The 26,769-nt window shown below is 41.2% G+C and overlaps 2 protein-coding genes across 5 annotated transcripts in view; one reads left to right on the forward strand and one right to left on the reverse strand.

Moving 5' to 3' along the window:
- Positions 1-1,333: 1,333 nt before the first annotated feature.
- LOC133493834 (uncharacterized) lies at positions 1,334-21,373 on the reverse strand. The gene is made up of 6 exons (XM_061807736.1): positions 21,244-21,373; positions 19,818-19,870; positions 18,415-18,583; positions 17,307-17,452; positions 8,656-9,093; positions 1,334-5,183 (listed from the first exon to the last, which is right to left on the reverse strand). Exons 1-6 carry the CDS (start codon positions 21,357-21,359, stop codon positions 5,158-5,160), a joined length of 948 nt encoding a protein of 315 aa, XP_061663720.1. The 5' UTR covers positions 21,360-21,373; the 3' UTR covers positions 1,334-5,157.
- A 1,503-nt stretch (positions 21,374-22,876) lies between these two features.
- Positions 22,877-26,769, forward strand: part of LOC133493453 (gastrula zinc finger protein xFG20-1-like) — a 16,906-nt gene continuing 13,013 nt past the window's right edge. The window contains exon 1 of one of the 4 annotated variants that reach the window (XM_061806809.1): positions 22,877-23,061. In XM_061806809.1, coding sequence (XP_061662793.1) covers positions 23,000-23,061 — 62 coding nt within the window. In that variant the 5' untranslated portion in view covers positions 22,877-22,999. The other 3 variants (XM_061806813.1, XM_061806810.1, XM_061806812.1) reach the window with 3 other exon arrangements.

A 26,769-nucleotide genomic window follows, 5' to 3' on the forward strand; every position in this document is an offset into this window, starting at 1 on the left:
TGAGTTCCAATCTTAATTCTTGTAGGTGGTTGGGTCAAAGTTTAAATCATGTCCAACTTGTTTCTTAGCCTGTAGCATGGCCTGGAATTAATATTTTTGCCTTGGTTCTACAACAATAACCATATTAAACTTACATGAGGGGGAGGTAAGTGACAGATGGCATTAAAATTAATGGGACTGTTTTAAGCTTGCAGACTTCAGTCGTTTTTTTTTTTCTTAGTACTCAACATGAATGTTGTATCAGGACAGCACAGACTGTCAGTGTGTTGCATAGTTTGCCATCAAATCTGATTCTGGAAGGAACTGAGCTTGATAGTGTGTGGGGCATTACCGATTTTAACTGACAACCTCAACCTGACTTATTTCCACTGTCATCTCTCTTACTTTGCATACACCCAAATGTCAGTGTCCTCCACAATGACAGTATTTCTCCTCCCACTTTTTTGACAACTGTCTCCCTTTCTGCACTGCTGCCACATGTCCATATGGCTGATATTTGGAAAATATGAAAGCTCATACTCGGAAACAATCATACTTTTGCAACTCGAGCCCTCTAACAAGGCCAGCAAAACTTGGACAGCTTCATGACAAAAGATTAAAAAAAAAATGCTGTTGCATTGCACTTAGTTTCAAACAGTAAACATTATGTGGGATAGATATTTAAGTCTTTTATGAAATGGGGGGAAAATGATTCTGCATCATGTTAAACTAAAGAATATAATCATGATTCTAATTGTGAATCAATTATGGCTTCAATATTCTCAGCATCCTGCAGGTTTTCAGCCTAGTTGCCAAGTCAACATCCCAGGCCCAATGTGATCAAAGAGTGGTTTGTACTCTGTGTTGAGGCTGCAGCAACCCGGTTCAAATCTGGGTCACACCAGGAACAAATTCCTAAAGTTGAAGTGCTGTTGTTTATAGTTTGCATGGGACCGTGGCAATCCTAAAGATGGGCTTGGGTAGGGTTTGAAGCCATTCTGAAGCTAATGGATAACATATCCCATTATAGATCAGATAATTCTAGGTTTGACTCCTAGGTATCTTATTTACCGTGTTGCATTTGATCAAACCACGTGATTTCAGACTTCAGTCTGGAAATTTTACCCCAGTGGTGGAAAGTAACCATCCACCGTCAAATATATCATGGATCCCTTATCACGGTCCCGCTGTATTGAAGACTTTTTGAATTAGAATCAGAATAATCTTGAATGGCCAAGTGTGTACAACACACAAGGAATTTTTTTCTAGCAGTCGGTGCTGCCCTGGTATGACATACAGAACAGAGAACAAGACATTTCTGTTTATAGGAATTATTCCTTAAGACGTGCAAGATGTGAAATCTTTATAGATAAGTGTGTTAACAATGTCAATTGTGGAAAGGGAGCAGTTTAAGTGATAAATCGTGCAGTCTGCAAAAATAAAGTAAATATATATATCCATCCATCTTTTTTGCCGCTTATCCTTATGAGGGTCGCAGGTGTGCTGGACCCTTTCCCAGCTGTCAACGGGCAGGAGGCGGCGTACACCCTGAAGTGGTGGGCAGCCAATTGCAGGGCACATGAAGACAGACAACAGTCACACTCATAATCATAACGAGGGACAATTTAGAATGTCCAATTAATGTTCCATGTTTTTGGGATGTGGGAGGAAACCGGAGTGCCCGGGGAAAACCCACGCAGGCACGGTTAGGGTTAACACCGCAACCCCAGTCTGTTAGGTGGCCGTCCAAGCCACCCAAAGCGAGGTATCAGTCAGTCACTCGGTCGAGCAGCTCAGGAGGTCGGCCAGGACGTCAAGCACCAGGGTTCCCACATGGCAATTCAGTCCTCGAGGAGGAACCCAAAGCCAAAGCAGGAACCACCTCCTAGCATTTGGAGTTCCTCTGGCTCAGAGTCAGAGTTCCCAGTAGGAAACTGGCAGAAATTGGGGGGAATGAATATATTGTTCTCGAGAACAGAATGGAGCGACAGGAATGATAAAGTTCTCTCCCTTTTTACTGGAGGAAAGTAGTTTATCTTGTCTTCATCTGAATCCTCTGCACTTGAGCACTTTGCAGATTGCTTCTGAGTTTTGTCTTTTTGGAAAACACACACTGGAGGCGCTATGGCAGGCTTGTCTTGTCCAAGTCCGGCATTTTACTTTGACGATCACCCGGAAGTGGCACTCTGTCGCCACCGCAATGTGGGTGCGGCACGACGGAGGGTCTGTTGCCACCTGCGACGTGAGCTAGGTTCGGAAACGGGTCGGTAGCTACTGTGGGGTGAGCGTGGTTTGCCAGGAAGTCTGTCGCCACCGCAACGTGGGCTTGGCTTGGTAGCGGGAGTGTTTCTACTGCGGCGTGAGCGTGGTCCATCAGGAAATCAGTCGGCACAGTGACATGAGCTTGGGGCAGCAGCGAGTCTGTGGCTACTGCGATGTGGACTTGGCTCGGCAGTGGGTCAGGCGCCACCGCAATGTTGGCTTGGCTCGGTAGCAGGTCAGTTGCTACCGTGGCGTGAGCGTGGGTCAGCAGGGAGTCTGTGGTTACCGTGATGTGGGGCGTGGCTCAGAGGGGGTCAGTCGTGACCACGACATGGGAGTAGCTTGGCTGGTAATCTAATTCCCTTTGAACCTGGTCAGTGAGGACCGCAGGTTCAGCCCTCTGCCACTCTATTTCCACCTTAATTTTATGATAGAAGGCCTCGGGATCCTCGGATCGCTGGGCCCAGTGATCTCTCGCCTTTCCTGCTGGGTCCTGTTCTGGCCAGTTCATTCTGTCATGAACCAACGGTGCGGGGGCAAACCTAAATGCAGAACTCCAAGACAAGGACAAGATGTTAGATGTGGTTTTATTTCAGAAACAAGTGCATTCCAAAAAGCAGTCCAAAACAAGGCAGAGGAACCGATACTCCAGGCTAGGCAGGATCCAAAAGATGTTAAGCAAGGTCTGATGACTATTGGGTAAACTAATAATCTTAACAGGATGGGATTAACAAAAGGGCGCAGAATCACTGTGACGAGGATAACTCAACACTACACTTACTCTCAGTGGTGGAGAATCCAACTGCCAGTGAACGCAACACACTGACACAAGGCAACAAATTGGCATGGCCAGTGACAAAACTCCAAAACTAAATACATGGTCTAATTAGAATCCATATGGAAAACAGCTGTGGCTGGTGACAGGTGTCAGAACGTAACACCGCCCAGAGCGGTGGCCAGGCCATGCCCCTCTTGGCCGTGGTCCAGCCTTGCTTATGACAGATTTCCTGCTGACCCACAAAGAAAACAGATGCAGATTGCCACCATAAAATGGGAAGGTTGGCAGCCTCCCAGTACCAGCTGTGTTTGCAGTGATCACTTTATAGAAAGTAAGTACAATGAGACAAAAGCAGGTAGAATTTGTTATATTTTATGTAATCCTCAGGAAATATAAGACAGTGATACTATATTAAAATACCTGTACGGTAGACCTGTATTGGTGAAAATGACTTTGCTTATCACATGATCATGATGTGTGGCCTACTGTGCAGCACACACTAGCTGAAAAAAATTACAAGATGTAATATTATTGATGAAAGAAAATAACCATTTTTTTATCATAATTTTCAGATATAGATCTACATAGGTTTTTAGATATTTTAAGTAGCCCCTACCAAATGTGATCGGATCTTAAACAATGGCTTTAAACATAGTATATATTGTGTTCTTTGAATTTGCAGAAAAAGTGATGACCTCTTACCCCCAGATTATATTCCAACCCAGTTCAAACATGTCACCTCACCCCAGAAAAGAAAGTCTCAGCAAGTGCTGAAAAAGTTTCACAGGCAAGATTTTTGTTAGAAAAAAGGTGAGAACACAACACAGTTTGCTTTTTCACATATTTGGCCTAGTCGCTATATAATTATTTTTTTAAATTTGTAAACATATATTACACACAGAGTCACTAATCGTGTAGTGGTTCACATGCCTGACTGGCGCAAGCAGTGTGGGATCAATTCCCACTCAGTGATGATGTCGATATCTGTCCTGCGACTGAGTGGCAACCAGTTCAGGGCGTTCCTTGCTTGATGACAGCTGGGATAGGTGCCAGCTCTCCCCTGAACCTTGTGAGAAGTGGCTCAGAAAATGGATGGATGGATGAGATAAAAATTATATGTACAACCATATTATCAAATGTAATGTTCCAACACTCTCAAATATAGTTCCAATATTACAATAAACATTAACCATATTTATCCACACACACACATAATTTTATAACTATCATATTATGTACTTGTTTCATTAAAACAGGTCATCTCAGTTTAAAGGAATAACACATTAACTACTATTTTGGGAATACAGAACACTGCCACCCACACTTAGGTCAGGGCATCTTAACCACATTGGCTTTAAAGATACAAGCCGGGGGCAAAGGGGTGCGGATGCAGGGAGAGTAAATAACTCTGTCAGGGTAAAAACATTTAACCCTTTGAAATTGTTGAGATGTTTTCATCATTTTCTATGTAATCTCATGTTGACTTCTGTATCGATTGATCGGTGTGGTTCTTAAAGGGCAAGTGTCATCCCTATAAACAGTCTGAAATAGATAGTGAAATGAAAAATACATATAACATTATTCACTTCAACGTCTACACGAAAAAATAATAATGAGTGGAGAGCACGTCATCCATGTGCAAAGTTGCGGAACTGACATGAATATGAATGAGCTCGTGTACAGAGAATGTCAGTCCCTGAGGAATGGAAATGTTCAAATGAAAGAAAGACATTTTGGCACATTGGCGTCAGAAAATGGTGGTGTTGTGGAAATAATGGCACATTTGCTGTCTTGATGGCCCTCGTAAAGGGTTTTCCTCTCCTGTTCTGTTGGTGCTGGAGGAAGAGGTTTTCCTTATGATGTTTGGTTTCATTGACTTTATCTTCTTATGTGGTCTGGTAAAATCAACAGCTCCAAGTTTTTCAGACTGGATATTTGCTCAGGTTGATTCTGGATCCAGCAATGAGCAAGCTACTTGTTTGTGAACATGTGGTACTATCTTTGAGTTTGCCACAAGCTTCCATGGCAAACAAAACTGCTGTGACGTGAACAAACTTCACTGAGGCCTGCCTTACAAGTACAGTGTGATGACAATAATATCATCCGGTTTTGGTATCACCCAAACTTTCAGAAGCATCTTAATCATTGCTTGAGAATGACCAACCTGAAAATGAAACAAATATTTTTCTGATTTTATTAGCTTTTTCAAAATTACACCTAAATGACAAATATTTGTGGATTTAGCATACAAATATATTTGTAATTAAGTGTAGTCATTATTACAGCATGTTTGCAGCTTTTGAAAATGAAAATTTTAACTATTACATGCGGATCTATCTTCAATCTGGAATCAAGACAGTGTATACATAAGTGTGAAAAAAAATGTTTCCAGTGGCAGTGAGAACAAAGGATCCAGCTTCTTGTATAAAGGTGACCATAAACTTGTTTACAAAACCCGGGGTGAAGTATTTGTATGCATCCAGTCTTTTGTAAGCTTTTAATTCCACACCGCTGTATTTGGGAAGGATTACGCATGATATAGTTGTATATGTGGCGGCACGGTGGCTCAGCTGGTAAAGCATTAGCCTCGTACTGGGTTCAATCCCGGTTTTGCCTGTGTGTTCAATTTTTCACAATGAACCGGGTCTTTTGGAAAAGTGTGAATCCATCCTCCCAAGTGTTTGAGCAATATCGAGCAATACAGTGAGTTGCCATTTTGGCTAACACAAAAATAACAAGTACAGTGGTGACTGGGTTCTCGAACACAAGGTGTTCCAGAAGACTGGTTGAAAACTAAAACGTTCAAAAACCAAGGCACATTTTCCTATTACAATGAATGGAAAATGAAATAATGCATTCCGAGCCTAAAAAAATGCTTTTTAGTTATTTTCTTCAACTTTTCCTGATAATAAAATAAATAGTAGAAATACATGTATAGTTTGAATAGTTTATATTATCAAATCAATTAAGAAATATATTTAGTTTTTGCTTAAAATGTATGCTTTAGCCTAGTAGAGTATGTTAGGCTGGGAGTGCATTGCTGTATCTTCAGCAACTCAGGCCCCAGCCTTGTAAACCTTTTATTTTTAATCAACAAAAGTGCAGAATAAATTTAAACAAGCAATAGGGAGGGGGGAAAAATGTTTTTTTATAAGTATGTAACGTAAAAAACAACAACATGCAACTAGAGCTCGGGTTAATCGAACAAGAAAAAAAACAATTTAAAACAGTTTCAGATGTCTTCGGTGGGGGTGGCTCACCCCTTTTTCACAAAGAATGAATCTGTTTCTTTCTGCGGTCTTGTAACCACTTTTCTGAAATGGCTCATAACGTTAAAATTTTGCAGTGCACTGCAACATTCAGCTTTATTCGGGTGATGAAGTTCTACAAAATTCTGGATGTCATTCCATTTAGCGCAGATAGCTTTAATATCGGCACTTGAGACATCCTTCCTATCTTCAGCCTCATCAGACGACATCTCCTCCCTTCCTCGCCATTACTATCCCCGGGTCACTGCTCCTCTTTCCCGAAAGTAAGAAGCAACTTTTCGACTTTCTCCAAGATCTGTGGCCTCTGCTTGGTCAACACGGTTGCTCCTTTAGCAACATCAATTGCTTTGAGGGCATCCTTAAGTTTCAGAGTGGTGTTGATCGTCGTTTTCGCCATGCCATACTTCTTTGATAACTCAGAAAAACGCACACCAGATTCGTGCTCGGCTATCAAATCCTTCTTGAAGTTGACAGTTTTACGCACCACTTTCAGCACCAGCAGTTCCACTTGCCTTCTTTGGAGTCATGTTGCTCAATTTGAAGAAAAAATGTCACTACAGTACAGCGCAGAGGAATGTGTGAGTCAAGTGGTTGCGCCGCGCGCTAATGCTCTTGTCCGTTTTTTTTCAAGGGTGGGTTTGAAAGCACAATAACAAATCGTGGCGGGTCAGCTGGTCGGGATGTTCGAATACCGATTTTCGTTTGAAAACCAAAGCAAAAAAAAAAAATTTCAATATTTTCTTTTGAAAACCGATTTGTACAAAAACCAAGACGTTCGAAAACCGAGGTACCACTGTAATTCATTATTTTTTTTAATCCATCCATCCGTTGCATATTTGTGGGATGTGGGAGGAAACCGGAGTGCCCAGACAAAACCCACCCAGGCACGGAGAGAACATGCAAACTTCACATAGGCGGGTCCGGGATTGAACCCAGTACCTCAGAACTGTGAGCCCAATGCTTTACAACTCATCACTGTGCCGCCTAATAATAAGAGAATCTTTGACCAAAGACTGAGGAAGCAAAAGGTTTCTCTCCTGTGTGTCTTCTCATGTATTTGGTTTTACAAGCAAATGTTTTCCCAGACTGAGAACATTTTCATTGTTTGTTTGTGTGAAAACTCATTTTACCCCTGGACTTTGTCTTTTTATTCCTCATTTGTCACTATCAGTTTGTAAGCCTTCACAGTAACCAGCTTTGCAGTTTTTCCACATCAGCCTTGTTACTTGGGCCATGTTTTGCTTTAAGGTGTGAGCATTTCTTGTTGGAGGTTATCCAATTGATAAAAGCCATTTCAATAACTTTTAAATGTGGGAAATAGATTTGATACACAAAGTCAACCTCATTGTTTTTGGGGGTGTATTTCATTCAAGATCACAAATGCGCAACAATTTCAGCTCAAAGTCCAAGTTTCCTGACAGTCTGAGTCCACTCAATGAATTCTTTGATACAAACCTCACAAAAACTGACAAAATGCATACATTGCTCAAAGGAAGTATGGGTCTTCATGGTTCGTATTTCACAAACAGGTTCATTTTAAAATTGAAAATGAAAAACTACTGGCATAGCAAGTATGGGAAAATGTACGCACTCTCCAATAAAGTGTTAGTAATTAGTCTTATTTTACATTGTGTTGTCAAGTGTAATCCGCTCACCTTCAAAATTAAGCTTGTAAACAGTTATTGTTATTAGTTACAGTTATTTTACCCAAGTCAGTAACATAGTAACTACTCTTTTAAATCTTGACACATTCATTAAAACCTTCTTGGTCACTGCTATTCTCACCAGCACACTTGTGTGTCTGAGCCTGATATTTATAAGAAAATCTTTGACCACAAACTAAGCAGGAAAAACATTTCTCACCAGTGTGTGTTCTTGTGTGGCTTTTTAAGTTTTCCTTCTGAGCGAATCTTTGACCACAAATTGAGCAGGAAAATGGTTTCTCACCAGTGTGTGTTCTTGTGTGTCTTTTTAAATGTCCCTCCCAAGAGAATCTTTGACCACAAACTGCGCAGGAAAAAGGCTTCTCACCAGTGTGCGTTCTTGTGTGTATTTTTAAACTGTTCTTGATGGAGAATCTTTTACCACAAATTGCACAGGAGAAAGGCTTTACACCAGTGTGGGTTCTTATGTGGCTTTTTAAGTTTTCCTTCTGAGAGAATCTTTGACCACAAACTGAGCAGGAAAAAAGTTTCTCACCGGTGTGTGTTCTTGTGTGTCTTATTAAATGTCCCTTCTGAGTGAATCTTTTACCACAAACTGAGCATGAAAAAGGTTTCTCACCAGTGTGGGTTCTTGTGTGTGATTTTAAGTGTCCCTTCTGAGACAATCTTTGACCACAAACTGAGCATCGAAAAGGCTTCTCACCTGTATGTATTTTCACGTGTCGTTTGAAATTGCTCATTGTAGCAAAAGCTTTCCTACAATGAGAACATTTCCAGGTTTTGTTGGAATTGTGACATGTCAAACCACCTTCCGACTGTTCCTCATCATTATCTTGACCGTCTTTTTGTAATCCTCGCTTGTGGCACTCTCCATCACTCAAGGAATTCTTGCTTGGAAGTGCTGCCCCTTGTCTAGCTTCACTGTGACCTTCACCTTCACTCTTCAAATGGACACCAGTGGATGGAACCTGGATGATTTCCTCCTGCTCTTCCTCTTTCAAGTGTAGAAACTCTTCCTCCTCCTCTTTGATGTGTTGAACCACTTCACCTTCCTCTTTGATGTGTTGAACCACTTCACCTTCCTCTTTGATGTGACATGACACTGACTGCTGTTGCTCTGGATGAAGATTTTCACTGACATCTGCAAGATATATGACAAACACAAAAGGGGTGAGGTCTAATTTTTTTGCAATATTTAACAGCAAATGTAACTGCGCACTGTAGTAGAAGAAATGGGCTGTTATTATTACTAAGTACCTCACAATTGTGGCAGATAGCCACTGAAAAAATTACTTATGTAGTGATACAGGACAAAGAGGCTCGGTTTTAGCCATCAATAAAAACAAAAAATCCAGAACTTAAATGGGGAAGGACTTTACATGGTCCATAATTAATCTAAAAAGTTGTTTATCGCTCAAGACAATGAAATTGTCAATCATTTTCAACGCCAATGTTCCCTCTAAGCTGCGCGCCTGCGCGCCTGCGCAATTGACCCCTCCGTACAGGGCACTTAACCACGCTTCCTGAAGTGACGTCACGCCACGTGCGCTGATGTCAGACAAACAATTAGGAAAAATATCGGCGCAGCAAGAAAGGAATAGAGCGGAACTGTCCGATTTACTGGCTGATTTTTCACTCGCATTCTTAGCTAACAGTGAAATATCGTTGAAAAGCAAACAGCAGGGCTTCAAGTATTTCAGCGAGGGGTATTTCAATGGTATTTACATGCATATCGATGGAGAAACCATTGATATTAGCGCGAGATCTTTCCGGAGTCAGAGGAAGACCGAGAAGCCACATAATATAATATATTATAACCCAAAGACAAATTAGTCATTGACAGTTTCCTATTTTCGTGTTACATATCACACTTGTGTGCAGAATCTGTATATGTATCTGTATAGCCGTTTGTGAACCACCCTATGAAGGAAAAGAAGGCAAGGCTTGATTTATGAGTTGTTTCTCTCGTTTTCTTTGTGTAACATCACGCGCTCCCCTCAATAATTATTCTTGAATTAGTGCCGAACCTACGTAAGTCCCGACCGAGTACGACAATCACTACTTTAGTGTCCTCAAACATCCTTCCTTCAGTCTTGGGGTCTCGGTGCACGTCAAAGGCTTTTAGGACTGCTTGTCCGGTTTAGCTTAGCTAATTAGCCGCGAACAAAGGGACACGTTTGTGCAGTCAGATCATCGCAAAATATCGCCCAACAAAGATGAAGTGTGACAATCATTCACACGTAGCTATATTATGCAAGCGAAGAACTGCTAATTCATTTATATGAGACATGTATTGAAAATCAAATATACGGCTTACCTTCGTGCAAACATATCTGTTCCGGTTGATGGATTCAGTTGATCATGCGGTCTTCCTCAAAGTTTTATCCATCAAAGATATTTTTCGTACTCAGTCTTCTGTTCCGGTTGATTTTAGATGGATTCAGTTGATGATGCGGTCTTACACAAAGTGTGATCCATCAAAAACATTTTTCGTACTGGGTCTTGGGTTTTGGAAATTGTACGAATTGAACTCCACCAACTAGCCTTTCAGGATACCTGTGGTCACTATTATAAAGTCCGTGACTACACCTCTTAACCATACCTATTGTTAAAGAACCCAAATACGCGATAAAACGCCAACAGAAGCTATACTGGACCATCCAGCCGGCATGGTCTGAGATTATGCAGATCTCTGGCCTCTGATTGGTCAGTGACGCGGATTGCGCAACATCCACGGAGGGGTCAATTTCCCACCTGTAGGGCACACTCAGTGCACATAAAAACCGATCCAGCGCAGTGAATCAAAGCCTGACTTCCCCCAACCACGGCAGCACGCGGTCTCTAACAAACTGCTGCTCGGCCACATCGTGCCCCACACTCTACTTCCTTGTTTACCTGACTGCCCACCTCCCGCTCTCAAAGGTGTGCACTCAATTACAAACACTGCCCACCAGCGGTGCTTTAGTTAGATGGAGAGCAAAAACATGTTAGACATGTTGCTTATGGCAAAAGTTAAAAAAAAAAAAAAAAAAAAAAAAAAGGAACGTAATTGCTTTAATGAATGTCAGAGTATGTGAATAATACTACTAATTCTACTACTACTAATAATAATAATGAAGAAAAAGTGGTGAAACTGGAAGAGATTTTTTTTGAGTGAGAAAGGTCTGGTCAGAAGACAAAGTAGAAAGTGCAGGATGGAATGGTGTATGTTAAAATTCCACCTTGGCGCAGCCTGATCGAGGATGAAAGCACAGACAATACAGTGCACAAAAAGCTAATTCTGTATTTTAAAAATAGAACTCAACTTCTTTTGCTTTCGGCTTGTCCTGTTAAGGGTCACCACAGTGTGTCATCTTAGATGAAAGCATATTTGTTTGGCAGTTTTACGCCGGATGCCCTTCCAACATACATTAATCTTAAAACTGTTTGGTAGCATCATTCAACTTTCAACATGCATTGCTAGAGATATTCTGCAAGCAATAATTCAGTTTTACACCAAGAAAAACAGACTGGGATGTTTTTACTGTTAAAATAAAAAAATTAAACATTTCAAACGACATTTCAAATTTACAGTTGGCTTGGTTTGGTTAGTAATGTATTTTTTCATTTGTTGACATTTTCATTGTAAGTTTGCAAAAACACGAGATTGTTCTTAAAAAAAATACTCTGATGGGAATGTAAATACTTTGAATAAGGCATGTAACTTCAATGGATGACACTGATCTGACCACAGTGCATACATCTGATATTGCTCACGGTGGTCCAAGGGTGCACTCACGGCCTTAGTTTGCTCAGACATAAAAAATTAGAGGGAACGTTGTTCAACACCATCAATCAGTTTAGTCAATCTTTAATTGTACTTGAAAACTTGCCCCCTTTTCATCGGCAAAATCGGGCATTCTTTTTGCAACATCAGTGGCATATTCACTGCATAGCTAGGGTAGAAAAAAAAATTACTCAAGTGGCAGTATTAACTCATCCATCCATTCATTTTCTTTACCGCTTATCCTCATGGGGATCACGGGGAGTGCTGGAGCCTATCCCAGCTGTCAACAGGCAGGAGCCGGGATACACCCTGAACTGGTTGCCAGCCAGTCGCAGAGCACAGAGACAAACAGCCGCACTCACAATCACACCTTGGGGCAATTTAGAGTGTCCAATTAATGTTGGATGTTTTTGGAATGTGGAAGGAAACCAGAGTGCCCGGAGGTAACCCACACACCACACAGGGAGAACATTGAAACTCCACACAGGTGGGTCCGGGATTAAACCCGGGACCTCAGAACTGTGAGGCCAACGCTTTACCAGCTGAGTATACTCATACTTTCTGTAAAGTCACTCTCGGGCAGGATCTGCCCACCTCCAATTTGACCAGTTTTCGGGGGAAAGAAAAAAAAAAATCTTGCTCCAATTTCATCGCTTTGTTTAAGTTGGTATAAGACTTTACATTGCTGGCATATACCGTTGCATACTCACATTACCAAATGGACTTGAATATCTGCCATTCCTATGACCAACATGAGGACTTCTCTCCTTTCTTGTCTCCCATCTCAACCAACACTATAATCATTTAATAACAGTTCTTTCCTTTATCTTAAACAATTGACCCCTCCGTGGATATTGCGCAATCCGCGTCACTGACCAGAGGCCAGAGATCTGCATAGACCAAAGCCTGTTTTTGCTCCCGCCATTTTCTCAGTCAGCATTGCATGATCCAGTATAGGTTTTGTTAGCGTTTTATCAAGTATTTGGGTTATTTAACAAAAAATATGGTTAAGAGGTGTAGTCACGGACTTTGTAATAGTGACGACAGGTATCCTGAAAGGCTAGTTGGTGGAGTTCGATTCGTACCCTTTCCAAAACCGAAGACCCAGTACGAAAAATGCATTTGATGGATCAAACTTTGTGAAAGACCGCATCATCAACTAAATCCATCTAATATCAACCGGAACAGATATGTTTGCACGAAGGTATGCCTTATATTTGATTTTCAATACACGTCTCGTATAAATGAATAAGATGTTCTCCACGAGCATAAAACTGCTACGTGTGAACGATTGACACAGTTATTCTTTGTTGAGCGATATTTAGCGATGATCGGACTGCACAAACGTATTGATTTCTTGCTGGCTCGCGGCCGAAAGTTAACCAGACAATGTTTGCACGAAGATATGCCCTAAATTAGATTTTTAATACACGTCTCGTATAAATGAATGAGACGTTCTCCGCTAGCATAACATTGCTGCTTGTGAACTATTGACACAGTTATTCTTTGTTGAGCGATATTTCGCGATGATCGGACTGCACAAACGTATTGATTTCTTGCTGGCTCGCGACCGAAGCTTAACCAGACTGTGTTTGCACGAAGATATGCCCTAAATTTGATTTTTAATACAAGTCTTGTATAAATGAATGAGACCTTCTCCGCTAGCATAACATTGCTGCGTGTGAACGATTGACACACTTATTCTTTGTTGAGCGATATTTAGCGATGATCGGACTGCACAAACGTATTGATTTCTTGCTGGCTCGCGGCCAAAAGTTAACCAGACTGTGTTTGCACGAAGATATGCCCTAAATTTGATTTTTAATACAAGTCTTGTATAAATGAATGAGACCTTCTCCGCTAGCATAACATTGCTGCGTGTGAACGATTGACACACTTATTCTTTGTTGAGCGATATTTAGCGATGATCGGACTGCACAAACGTATTGATTTCTTGCTGGCTCGCGACCGAAGCTTAACCAGACTGTGTTTCCACGAAGATATGCCCTAAATTTGATTTTTAATACAAGTCTCGTATAAATGAATGAGACGTTCTCCGCTAGCATAACATTGCTGCGTGTGAACGATTGACACACTTATTCTTTGTTGAGCGATATTTAGCGATGATCGGACTGCACAAACGTATTGATTTCTTGCTGGCTCGCGGCCAAAAGTTAACCAGACTGTGTTTTCACGAAGATATGCCCTAAATTTGATTTTTAATACAAGTCTCGTATAAATGAATGAGACGTTCTCCGCTAGCATAACATTGCTGTGTGTGAACGATTGACACACTTATTCTTTGTTGAGCGATATTTAGCGATGATCGGACTGCACAAACGTATTGATTTCTTGCTGGCTCGCGACCGAAGCTTAACCATACTGTTTGCACGAAGATATGCCCTGTATTTGATTTTTAATACAAGTCTCGTATAAATGAATGAGACGTACTCCGCTAGCATAACATTGCTACGTATGAATGATTGAATGAAATCAGAAGCATGGCGTCTCTCTCAGTTAAGAATGTATTTTATCTAGAATCTATAATATATCGTTGATTTGAATGAAATCAGAAGCATGGAGTCTGTCTCAGTTCAGAATGTATTGTATTGTATTTGCCATTTTTACTGTTTGTCTTATGTGAGCGCACGTGGCGTGATGTCACTTCAGGAGGCGTGGTTAAGTGCCCTGTACGGAGGGGTCAATTGTCTTTGTGTATCTTTGTTTTAGTTCTTCACTCCTTCACCATTACCCAAGAAAACAACTTCCTGTTTCTGTCATGGGAAGAAAAACACATCCGGGCATCGGACCTTCTATCAATGCACTCAAAACATACAGGAAAACCACAACAAATAACTTCCTTCCCTACTCTCCCACCAAATTATTTAGTTTTCTTTTGTACACAACCTGAATCATGTTTATTTTCCAGGTATGTGAAGAACACACAAGGAATTTGTCTCTGCTAGTAGGAGCCACTCAATTGCAACAAGACAGTCAATTGACAAAAGTACTTTTGAGACAATGAGGGAAGGGGTAAAAAAAAAAAAAAAAAATAAAATAAAATAATAGCCACTGACCAATAAAAGTTTGGCAGTAACGTGGTCATGCCGCTTTTTTGGGACAATTGTACAAAAAGATGCAGTCCTTCAGCGATGACACGAGTGGGAAATGACTCAATGAAAAATCGTCCATTGCAAAGACCATTGTGCAAAGTGCACTGAGAAATCAAGAAATGGATGCACTTTAAAGTGATTAGTAGTGCAATAATTTGGGACAATGTCAAATGTGCAAATGTTGCACATGCTCCTCAGGCACATGAGTGGCCAGTGTGAGTAGAGTTTCACTTAGACCTGGGCATTCTCCAAGGCATGGGCCACATTCGGCCCGATGGATGACTATGGCTAGCCCGAGTAAAGCAGATCATAAATTAGATTAAAAAGAAAATTATGTATGCCATTCAGTGGCACAGTTGTGCAGCTGTATTGCATTGGCCTCACAGTTCTGAGGGCTGAGGTTCAATCTTGGCCCCACCTCTCTTGTGTTTGCATGTTCTCCCTGTGCGGGTTTTGTCTGGGCACAACGGTTTTCTCCCACATCCCAAAAATATGCATTCATTGGACCATCTAAATTGCCTCAAAGTGTGATTGTGAGTACAACAGCTGTCTGTCTCCGTGTGCCCTGCCGTTGGCTGGCAACCAATGTTCCCTTTAATTTCTTATGTGTCTGAGCAAACACACTAAGGCCGTGAGCGCTCCTTTTGACCACTATGACTAACAGACGTATGGACTGCGGTCAATCAGTGTCATCCATTGAAGTTACATGCCTCATTTAAAGATTAAGATTGCATTGCCATCAGAACATTTTTAAGAACAATTTTGTGTTTTTGCAAACTTACACTGAAAATGTTAACGAACAAAAAAATACATTACAATACAAATACATACCAAGCCAACTATTAACTATAAATTGCAAATGTAGCTTCCAACTTTTTTTTTTTTTTTAACCCGCAATGATATCCCCGTCTTTTTTTCTTGGTGTAAAACTGAATTATTTGTGTTACATCCCAGAATATCTTTGGCAATGCATGTTGAAAGCTGAATGATGCTCCAAAACTGTTTTAAGGTTAATGTTATGTTGCCTCCTATATTTAAAATACAGAATTAGCTTTTTGGGCAATATATCGTCTGCTTTCATCCTCAATCAGGCTGTGCCAAGGTTGAATTTCAACATTACACAACATCTCATCCTGCACTTTCCACTTTGGCTTCAGACCAGACATCTCTCACTCAAAGAAAAACAAAAAAAAGAAAATCTCATCCTGTTTCACCACTTTTTCTTCTATGATTCACATTATGAGTGTACCCCTTTAAAATGGAGGGGGGCGGTGTCAGGTAAACTAGGAAGTAGATTGTGTGGCCTGGTGTGGCCAAGCAGCAGCTCTTTGTGAGAGGCAGGTGCTACCGTAATTAAAAAAAAAAAAAAAAAAAAAATACAAGTCAGGCTGTAGGCCACTGCACTGGATCTGTTTTCCTCTCCGGTGATAGTGCGCACTCTGTGCTCCAGCACTTCGTGACCCTCGTGGAAAATAAGTGGGTCAGAGGATGGATGTATGTATGCATGCAAGCTGTGCATGCAATATAGCTGCGCTGCCAAGTTGTTGGGGCACCAGGGATCCACCCAAAGTCCCTTGGCATGGATTGTGTCCTGCCCTATGATTCCTCTGGAGTGGACCCCTGGTCCTGGCCCTGTCCTCGATTAATAAGCTAGGGTTTTCATCCTACCTGTTGAAATCACAGCAATCACAGGACATTTCTGTCAGTCTTTTTGCATAGACAATGGTTTGAATTGACTTACATGCGTCCAGAGGCTCACACCCCTGGGATTCTGACATGAAGAGCTTATTTACCACCTCACTTATATTCTTGTTCTATAGACTTCGCCAATTTGCTTAGTCAGCCCTACCACATTCCAGTTGTATAGGCCTGTTCACGATCCTAGTCTTGCATCCTTCTTCTCCTGTCCTCTATTGTCCTGTTTTTTCTTCACAGAGTGGAGCACTTCAGTCTCATGCAACATCCATATTGAATGTTTCTTTGTTGCATGTATGGAATGATTTACTATTGTCATTCTGTTTACACTTAGTACTTTTTATTATTTTTCCTCTCACTCCACTGGAAATTCTGGTCGACTGATCGACTGATGCTCAATAAAACCTCATTTAAAATAGGAAGAAATCACAGAGGAAGTTCAAAAACTCCACTGTGACAGTAAAATTGTTCTGGCATATAAGGAATGCTGATTCCTATTCTGCTTGATCTACTGTAACAACTGAACAGGACACATACGCACGCATGCAGATATATACATCTCTCCATCCATTTTCTTAACCGCTTAAACTCACAAGGGTCAAGGGAGTGCCGGAGCCTATCCCAGTAGACTTCGGGCAAACGGCGGACTTCGCCCTGAACTGGTCGCCAGTCAGTCACAGGGCTGGATGTGAATAATATGTTACGTAAAATGCATAATCAAATGGGGCCCGTAAAGAAGAATATCATTCAAATTAGAGTGCATGCAACAAGTGAACCAACCTGCTCTGCGTAGGACAATCCGAGGCTGCAAATTGAACACTGCGTCCAGAAGTTGACGCTTTGGCTTCTCCTCCTTTTTTGGTCCACGAATTTCTTCCTTGTACTCTCCAGACCTTCTTGCACACATTTTCACAACACTTTCCACGCTGCATAAGAGGGATGAGAACACCAAGTGAAAATCGGACACCTTAATTGTATCAAGATTCAGATTTTGACATTGTGTGTTAAACAGTACATTAGTAAAAATGGCAATGCACCAACAAGTCAATAAAAGGAAACCTAAAAAGATAGAGATAAAGCTTTTTTTTGTTCTCCTCTGGGAGAGACAGTTTCTGATGAAACCGACATTATTCAACAAAAGCACTTGGAATCCATCCATCCATTTTCTTTGCTGCTTATCCTTACGAGGGACCCGGGGAGTGCTGGAGCCTCTCCCAACTGTCAACAGGCAGGAAGCAGGGTACACCTGAACTGGTTGCAATCCAATCCCAGGCCATACAACTCACGTGTTTTAGTGATCTTTTTGTGAATATTGGCTTGCTTAGAAGCGTCTTAAGACCTTTTCATCATGGTATTTCATTATGTGGCTTATGGTTGTAAGAACAGACTGAAAAAGGTGTCTGACACTTCAGGCATTGTTTACCTTTTGGTGGGCATTCAGCTAATTTACTGTGGTATCATCCACACTTGTTACATATTTTTACGGAGGTCTTTGGGCTATCAATATGGCTAATAGCACCTGCAGTGAAACTTTGCTTTACAGGTTTGCGGTGAATAAGGTGAACCTCGTGGCTGTCGCTCGCCAAAGCCTTTAACATGCACTTTTGCTAACTTGAGAGAGTGGACTATGCCGATCGCTTTTTTCGAGCGTGAGCTTAGGACCCCGGCTGAGTAACTTTTTGCGCACAGTCAGTGAGTCGGTAGCAAAAAGAATGCGGTCTCTGACCATCTCATTGCTGTTTGTTAGTACTTTCTTTAAGCAACAGCTTGAGTTCTGTCACAAAGTGCTCAAATAACTCAGTTACATTGCGCCTTCTCGTTAAACTTATAACTATCAAGTATGGGGTTTGCTTTTGGAGTGAGGTAATCAGAGAATTTTTTGTAATACATTTTTAGCAACTTATCTTCGTCCCCGGTCAGTGTCCACCTATTGCTGAAATCAGATCTTTTTTCGCCGATCCACAGCTGGAGGAAACTGCACTTTTCCTCTCCACCTCTGTTTTTAAGAAGTCCCGTGAACATGAGTTCAGCATGTTGCTTGAATCTCCGCCACAAATCTGGTAAATTGGATGAGTTGGAACAGAGAACACCTTCTCGTCATCATTGTTGTTTTTTTTTCCCCCCCAAGTTCGTTTTTCTTTCTTTCCCATGAGTCTGTAGTTATACTTCTGTCACTCTGACACCATGTTATGATCTTGCTGTCATGTTATTGAATAACGTAGATGTGAGTTCAACTGTACTTTTTAAAGTGGGTGATAGCCAGCACAAGTGCCTCAATCACCTCTGGTTACAGTGTTTGTCAAAGATACATTTATCGCTTCCTAGCCAGTATATGAAGTCACGATCTTGTCGTCCAAAACAAACAAACAAACAAACACGTGGTCGGCGTGACATCAGTGAAAAGTATCTATTAATAACTGAAGTAAGAATAATTTTATTGTGTTGTTTTTCCATAATTAAAAGATGTTTCGCAATAGCTTCGTATATGTTCGCAATAGCTTTGTATAACCTAAAAGATGTTCGCAATAGCTCTGTATAACCAGCGAAATCATAAAAGGATGTTTCAACATAACATATGAGGTCGTGCAACGCCATCTGTTGGTAACAAAGAATAGTGTGGCGTCAGGTGGGATGAATTGGCCACTCACCCCTCCTTCCGCACACGCTTAGAGTATAAGAGGAGGACTTTGGATACTCTCGGTAGAGTCTGCTGCGGGTTGCGTACGGACGCCCAGCCGGTATTGAAGCTGCTCTACCTGGAGTGTTGGCTCTCCCTCCTATTGGCGCACGGTAAGAGCTGGATATTCTTCTAAGAGCTGGTTGGATATTACTTAGCTTCATACCACGTGATTTGTGCTTGTGCTTGTGTTACCATTTTTGTGTGGGACCAATAAAGTGCCAATTGTTGGTAGCCAGAAGTGTGTCTTGTCTTCATTTCTGAGTGCCTATCTCCGACGAACCTATTAAAATTTGATACCGAACTCCTGAGCGAGGTATCAGAAATGTTTTAAAACAATAACGTCATTGATCAGTTCTGTGAATTCTGACACCAAAACCGAATAAATCATCATAAAGTCTCTTGTATAGTTTTTTTTGTATCTTTTGATTTTGTACTGTAAATATCTGACAGCTAACGTTAAAAAAAAAGACGAGGTGATTGACAGATGACACATATTCTGCGAATCAGACAAGACAAATTTTCTCTTTCGCAACTACACTGTGAGACTACTGCAATAAATCAGGTATTCCAATACCACTTACATCTGTTTTTTTACCATCGTTGGGCATTACCTTGTCGACTCAAATGTGACTCGTACCATGGGGGTGACAGTGGATCGATCTGACTGGATAAGAAAAAGGGAGAAAAAAAACATGTTGGTGGCCATCGTTGCTGAGGACAGAGGAGCACATTCGTGTAAGTCTTGCTTAAGGTATGTTCATGTACTATTAAAACGATATGGCTCGCAAGCAGGCAACAAAATTTTACGTAGGCTGGCAAACTATTGCTATCGTTCTTTTTGGTGGTAGTTTAAAAATGCTGCCTTTCTGTCCAGTCATGTCTCAAGTTTCGGTGTGGGGAAGAGACGTAATTACAATAAAGTCATTTGATTACAGTAGGTTAGCACCCATTATTTCTGTCTTGTTGTAATCTTGATTTTACCTCAAGAATAGAGAATAGCACATTCAAACCTTTTTGAGTCAAGGCACATATTTTACAATTGAAAAATCTCACAACACATCAACATACAAGAATATTATAAGTAGATGGCTTAACTATTAAATATAAGACCACAAATTAGTTCTGTCGGTAACCTTACCTCACTGGCATAAATAAATGAACAAAGATGCATTATTTTGTGTAAATATACATGTATTTTTAAGCAATTAAGTCCACAAGTGTAAATAGTAAATGAACAGGTCATTTAAATGTAGTCATTGCTTCATCTTGTGATGGGATCGTTTTGTTTATCTTTTTTTAATTTGCTTATCGTGTTAAACCTAGTTTTTAGGAGAAAGTATACACAGGCACGAGGAGAACATGCAAACGCTACACGGGCAAGGAAGGTATTTGAACGCCGGTGCTCAGAACTATGTGGAAACGCGCTAACCAGTCGTCCACCACGCCGTCAGAAAACGGTAGTAACAAAAATGAACAACTCAGACAATCGAGAACATTTTCCTCTCAGACAAACCCGAAAGAATTTAGTTGTTGGTGTGTATTTTTAACCCTAGAGAACCGAAGACATACAAATCATATTTTAAAATTGTATGTACTAACCAAATTAATCAATAAGCGTTAAAGGAACAAAAAAACGTCACATTTGGGGGAAAAAAATACTAATTTACTTCCGGTTTGAATAATTTCACATAAGACCCAGTGGACGAAATAAATAGGCATTTATTGCAGACACATGTGAGACGGTGGGCTTTAAGGGTAAAAAGTAACTGTGGTGCGTTGTGAGCCCTTCATTACAATGGGTCATATGTGACCCCATGGGTTCTCTAGGGTTATGCACACTTGTCTTGTCAATTCTCACCAGTCGGTGGCGGAAAGAAGAAGAGGGTTAAAGTACAGTTCCTTGCCCCTACTTTATTTCAGGCTTAATTTCTGCTGAGAGAAGTGTTGATCACAAACGTGTCTCTTTGTTAGCAAACTAAGCTATGACGAGAAGCTTCAACGTGCACGAGACGACTCCAACCGGACGTGAAGCTTAACTGAATGGTGTTTTGGGTCATCAAAATAGTGATGAGGGGCGTCCAGGGTCGAGGATTCACAACATTCGGTCCAAATTCAGGAAAACTTACGATAACCGATCGAGTCTCCAACCGCATGGCGAGATGAAAAAGGAAACCTGTTGCCTCTGATATTTTGCGCCACAAATATTTAAGGCAACAGATCACCGCTGCTGCCCCTTCAAAATAAAAGCTCATCTTTCGACTCCAGGGGTCCTGCAATAAGAAAAAGCACTCACAGGAAGTCAATCCACAGCATTATCAATGTATAACAACACTTTACCAAAAAGCCGTTCCCTGACCCAGACATGAACTCTGTCCCACAACCCAATCAAGACGGTCTTGAAACGTTTATTTAAGACAAACGTTCGTTTATCTTTTTTTTATTATTTTTTGCTAGTGCATTAAAGTTTGGTGTTGATTTAGTTGTGGGAATTCACTGAACAGCAGCTGCCAAGTGGCAGGAATTTCACTTCTCGATTACCCCCCTTTCCCCTCAAACAAAACAAAACAAACGAAAAAAAAACCGTATCCATTGCTTGGTAATCTACGGCACATAACTTATAGTTACATCAACATGAACCGATGACTTGAATAATAGTGTTTAAAGAACAATTTACTGCAGAATTGACATGACAACACAGTACAGAACGTGCCTAAACATTAACAAGGACAGTAAGTCCGGTCAGAAGACCATAACAGTAGTCAAGTCTACTTGAGATAAAAGCATGGATGAGCTTTTCTGGTCTGCTTGACACATACAAGCCTTCACTCTAGATATGTTCTTCAGATTCTAGAAGGCAGTTTTTGTGATTGATTTGGTATGATTTTTGAAAGCCAGGTCGGAATCAATCAGAACACCAAGGTTTGGGACTTGGTCTTTGCTTTTTAAAAATAGAGTCCAGGTCTTTACTAGCAGAAATTCTCTTTTCTTTATTGTCAAAAACAATTATCTCCGTTTTGTTCTGATTTAGTGTAGTGTTGTGATTAATTTTGGCTCATTGTTGTGATTTAGTTGAAGAAAAGTTTGGCTCATCCAGTTATTTATCTGCTTTCGACAGTGGCACAATACCTCAACTGAACTGTAGTCATCTGGAGACACTTCAAGGTTCATGTATAAATGTTGGATGATATTTGTAATAAATGTTTTTTTAATTCAAATAGAAGCACATTAGCAAACAGATAAAAAAATCTAACCTCCTTTTTGATTACTCATTTTATTATTTTAAAATACAGGAGAAGGCATGGACGCTGAAAAAATAGTCCTTTGAATTTACTTAATTGGAATGTACATTGGTTGCATGTGATTAAAATGTCGAATCACTGGTTTAACTGTCAGCCTCACAGTTCTCAACCTCGCCTGTATGGAGTTTGCACCTCCTCCACATACCTGCGTGAGTTTTCTCTGGGCACTCCGGTTTTCTCCCACATCCCAAAAACATGCACCATTAATTTGACACTCTGAATTGCCCATAGGTGTGATTTTAAGTGTGACTGTTGTTTGTGTCCATGTGCCCTGCGATTGGCTGGCGACCAGTTCAGGGTGTACCCCGCTTCCTGCCTGAAGATAGCTGGGGTAGGATCCAGCGCTCCCGCGACCCATGTGAGGATAAGTGGCTCAGAAACTGTATGGATGGAGGTTGAAGACGCACTGAGTCACACTCCAGAGCAATAGGTGGCGGTAATCCCCTTTCATAAAACATTGAAAAGAAGACGAATCGGAAGCTGCGCCGTAAAGGATGACGGGTAATACATCTCTTTTTACTTCTGGCCATGCGGGAAAAGGTTCCATCTTACTTCAGTAAGTATTGCTAAATTTGGACCAAATGTTATGAATGATTGACGTGGTACGCCCCTACTTTACCTTTACCTAAACATATTTCATGTAATCTTCGTGTCCGTCTGGAGTCGTCTCGCGCATGTTGAAGCTTCTCGCGTTAGCTTAGCTTACTAACTAATTAACAAACAAAGAGACCCGTTTTCGATCGTGTAGCAGAGATCAAGCGTACAGTGAAGTTCTTCTTTCCGCTACCAACTCGTAAGTAGTGGGGACTACAATATCTGATCATAATATTTGAAATGTGGCGGGGGAAAAAAGAACGCAAATCAAAACTCCAAAAACCAAATCCTACAAAACACGGACAGCCAGATTCAAGACAGCTTTTTCCCCAGAGCCATCAACTCCTTGAACTCAAAACCACTGACCATCACAGTACTGTAATGGAATATTATGCAACGGCACTTTTTTGCATTTATTTATTTTAGCAATAACTGTGCCTTGATGTTTTTATCTATTGTTTCTTACCTAAGACGTTCTTTGGTTTTTACTGTATTCTATTGCACTTTGTGGAGTAGCACACGTCATTTCATTGTATTCACAGCATATAATGAGAATAAAGGTATTTGATTTTGGAACGTATTTTCGGAATCGTTATTGTTACTATTATCTTAATAGTGTATGGAACGTCAATTTTCAAGCCTAGTTATCTTGTAAAAATAAATACTAAAATATATGTTCAACGGTACCATAAAATACACATCTTGTTCGATGGGTTTATAAAACAAAAATCTAAGTATTTATGAATAAAAATGGCCGAACTTTGATCGATTTTGTCGACCATGGCAAAATGCCTCGTTCCAAATTTTTTCTTATCTCCCACGTCACACATACCTCTTGCATAGACTGTTTTTGACTGATGTCACACACCCTCTGATTTAGAATTCGGGTGCCATCTTGGTTTGGTGAGTTCGCGTAAACACATGTCACTAAGCAGGAATCATTTCAGAAAGGCATATGAATGGGGGTGCACTGCTATGTTATCCGTTCCACAAACAGGTGTCTTTCGCCTGCCAGCGGTGATCAAGAACCAGTGCGAGAAAACGGAGCAGTTTGCAACCAAACTGCAACAACTGTGGCTGTCTCGTATTAGCAGAGCCGGTCTAGCAGCCAAGCACAATACTCGTGTGTGTGTGAATGCAATGCATGTCTACAAAATCTGAATTTTCTGTTTCATTATAATAAGTTTGCAAAAACGAGTTACCGCACCGCTAGCTGTTTCATGAATTGAGTTAAAAATGTAGCCCTGGAAGTGCAGAAAAAGGTGCGGGCTCCACTTGGGACTCGTCCCGGTCGAACCGCTCCTTCTTCCTCTCCCTCTCGGTAACAGAAACAAAAATAATAATCTACACCTCTTTCGTCGGTATAATCAACATAATTTAACACAACGCTGACTATAATCACGTGTACATATTTAAATTACATTGTACGGTAAACGAACCTTAGCAGTGTGGTGAGACATGTTTCTTACAATGGATACCACTGCATGACGAACCCTACCCTTGATGAATTAGTTGTAGGCCTCCGGAGCTTTGTAATTCTTTAGTTGGTCCATGGTATGAGCGCTTGTTCAGGTTTCGCACGTGTCTCTAAAAGTATCTAAAAACCCCTAAATTTTCGAAGGTGCATTTAGGGGCTTAAAATCCACGAAAACCGGTCAAGTCCCTAAATAGGCCTTAAATTATAAAAAATCAATGGGAGGACCTCTACCGCCAAAATTCTCCCAGGGAAAAAAATTAGCTTTTATTAAAAAAAAAAAATAGCGATCCGTCTGGCGTCTAAAACAGCCGGAAATTGTCAATGGAAGTCACCGTGTTGACGAGTCGCCATCTTGTCGTCGATATTCCATTGTTCTTTTCCGTGAGTCGGCTTTTCGTTACGTCTTTCATCGATCCAACTTGTATCATGGGGAAGTGCATTTTTCAAGATGTTTGGGTTGAAAGTAAGGAGTCTGGAACCTCGGTTCGTCGAGATGCAAAAGATCGGCACATGTTTTACTGCCATCCGTGCAAGCAGAGCTACCAGCTAGGAAAGATGGCCGTCAAAGCGCTTGAGTCGCACCGGAAAAATAGGAGACAAGCTGATTTGGCGAAGACTCTCTCTCATCTTCCGTTGGTATGAATCTGTTTCTAAAATATAAAGATAGTGAAGCATCAACTTCAGGCAGTGGTCCTAGCAGTGCATGCGCACCTACAGTTGTCCAGCCATCGACTTCAACCAGCCAGAAGTCAGGCTCTATGAACGTAGTTCAATACACGAAGGCGGACTCGTTAAAGGCAGAGATCGTGTGGACTTTAAAAGTGATCTGCAGCCATAACAGTTACAAATCTTGTGAAAATAATTCGAAAGGGTTTGCAGTCATGTTCCCAGACAGTGACATTGCTAAAAACTACCACTGTGGGGAAACGAAGACTTCGTACCTGGCTACATTTGGCATCGCTGCCCACTTTTCATCTCTACTGCCTCAAAGCCAAAAAAGCCAGAATAGAGACTGACATATCTACGCTTATTGAGAAGGCTGACAGGCTGTGTGAGCAGGCAGAAGAAAAGAGGAAGCTGAGGTTTATCACCGAGGCCAATCCACTCAGAGGCAGAGCAAAGGACAAGAGAGCCTCTTTGGCAACTCTGCAGCAGCAAATAGAGGAGGCACTGGGTAGGCTCAAAGAGCTAGAGTAGGGGTGCTGAGACAGACATCAGTAGAAGACATTTGTGTATATAGTTGCAATTGTAGTTAGAATAAGTTTTTCTGTATACTGTTATGTGAAGACGTTGACAATGGTCATATCAATGAGAACTACCACAAGGGGCGACAGGTGATCACTGTCACAGGTACTGAGGTACTGGAACCTTTGATGAAGCAAGAACAGCCGATGGCACCATTGGGTGAGTCCTTTTTTCCTTACTCTTGATTTCCCACGATGGCCCTAAATTTTTCGTGTCGGCCCTAAATTTTTTCCGTGTCAGCCCTAAATTTTTTGTGTTGGCCTCTAAGAATGGCCCAAAAAAGGCGTTAAATTTTTTGAGTCCGACTGAGTATGAACCCTGTAAGAGGAGATAGTGGACGATGTCTGGATAGGTTACCGACGCCCACATTTGTGTGCTCCAGTTGTGTTTCTCCAAGGCATATGGGTCGATATTGTCGATCAAAGCACACTTCTCTTCATAACGGTTTCTTGAAACATCTAATGAGGGCCGATAAGCTTTCAAAGTCTTTTTAGCCATCATGCGTCACTTTTAAGTCATACAAACATTTGTGTAACTCTGGTCTATAGAGTCAGGAAAGTGAACCCATCCAAAACGGCCAAGTGACCCGGATGTAGTGGTCGAAAACAGTCTATTTGTGGACTCAGATTATCACTCAGAGCATTGCTTGTTGATGTCGAAAAAACAAGACAAGTTGCAAAGGTATGTTGGTAATCTTTTGTTTCCTGAAAACTGAACACTGTTGACATGGTTGAATGGGAGAACAAAAGCATACTGTATGTCATTCTTGACGATGAATACAAGTTGTCCCATAGCAAATGGTTTGACCACCTCAAAAGAAACTAGCTCTAGGTACATGGAATGTCACCTCTTTGGCAGGGAAGGAGCCCGAGTTGGTGCGTGAGGTCGAGAAGTTCCGACGAGATAGTTGGACTCCCGTCTACGCATCGCTTGGGCTCTGGCACCACT

Source organism: Syngnathoides biaculeatus, chromosome 20, assembly GCF_019802595.1.
Source record: "Syngnathoides biaculeatus isolate LvHL_M chromosome 20, ASM1980259v1, whole genome shotgun sequence".
In the NCBI taxonomy this organism is placed as follows: domain Eukaryota; kingdom Metazoa; phylum Chordata; class Actinopteri; order Syngnathiformes; family Syngnathidae; genus Syngnathoides; species Syngnathoides biaculeatus.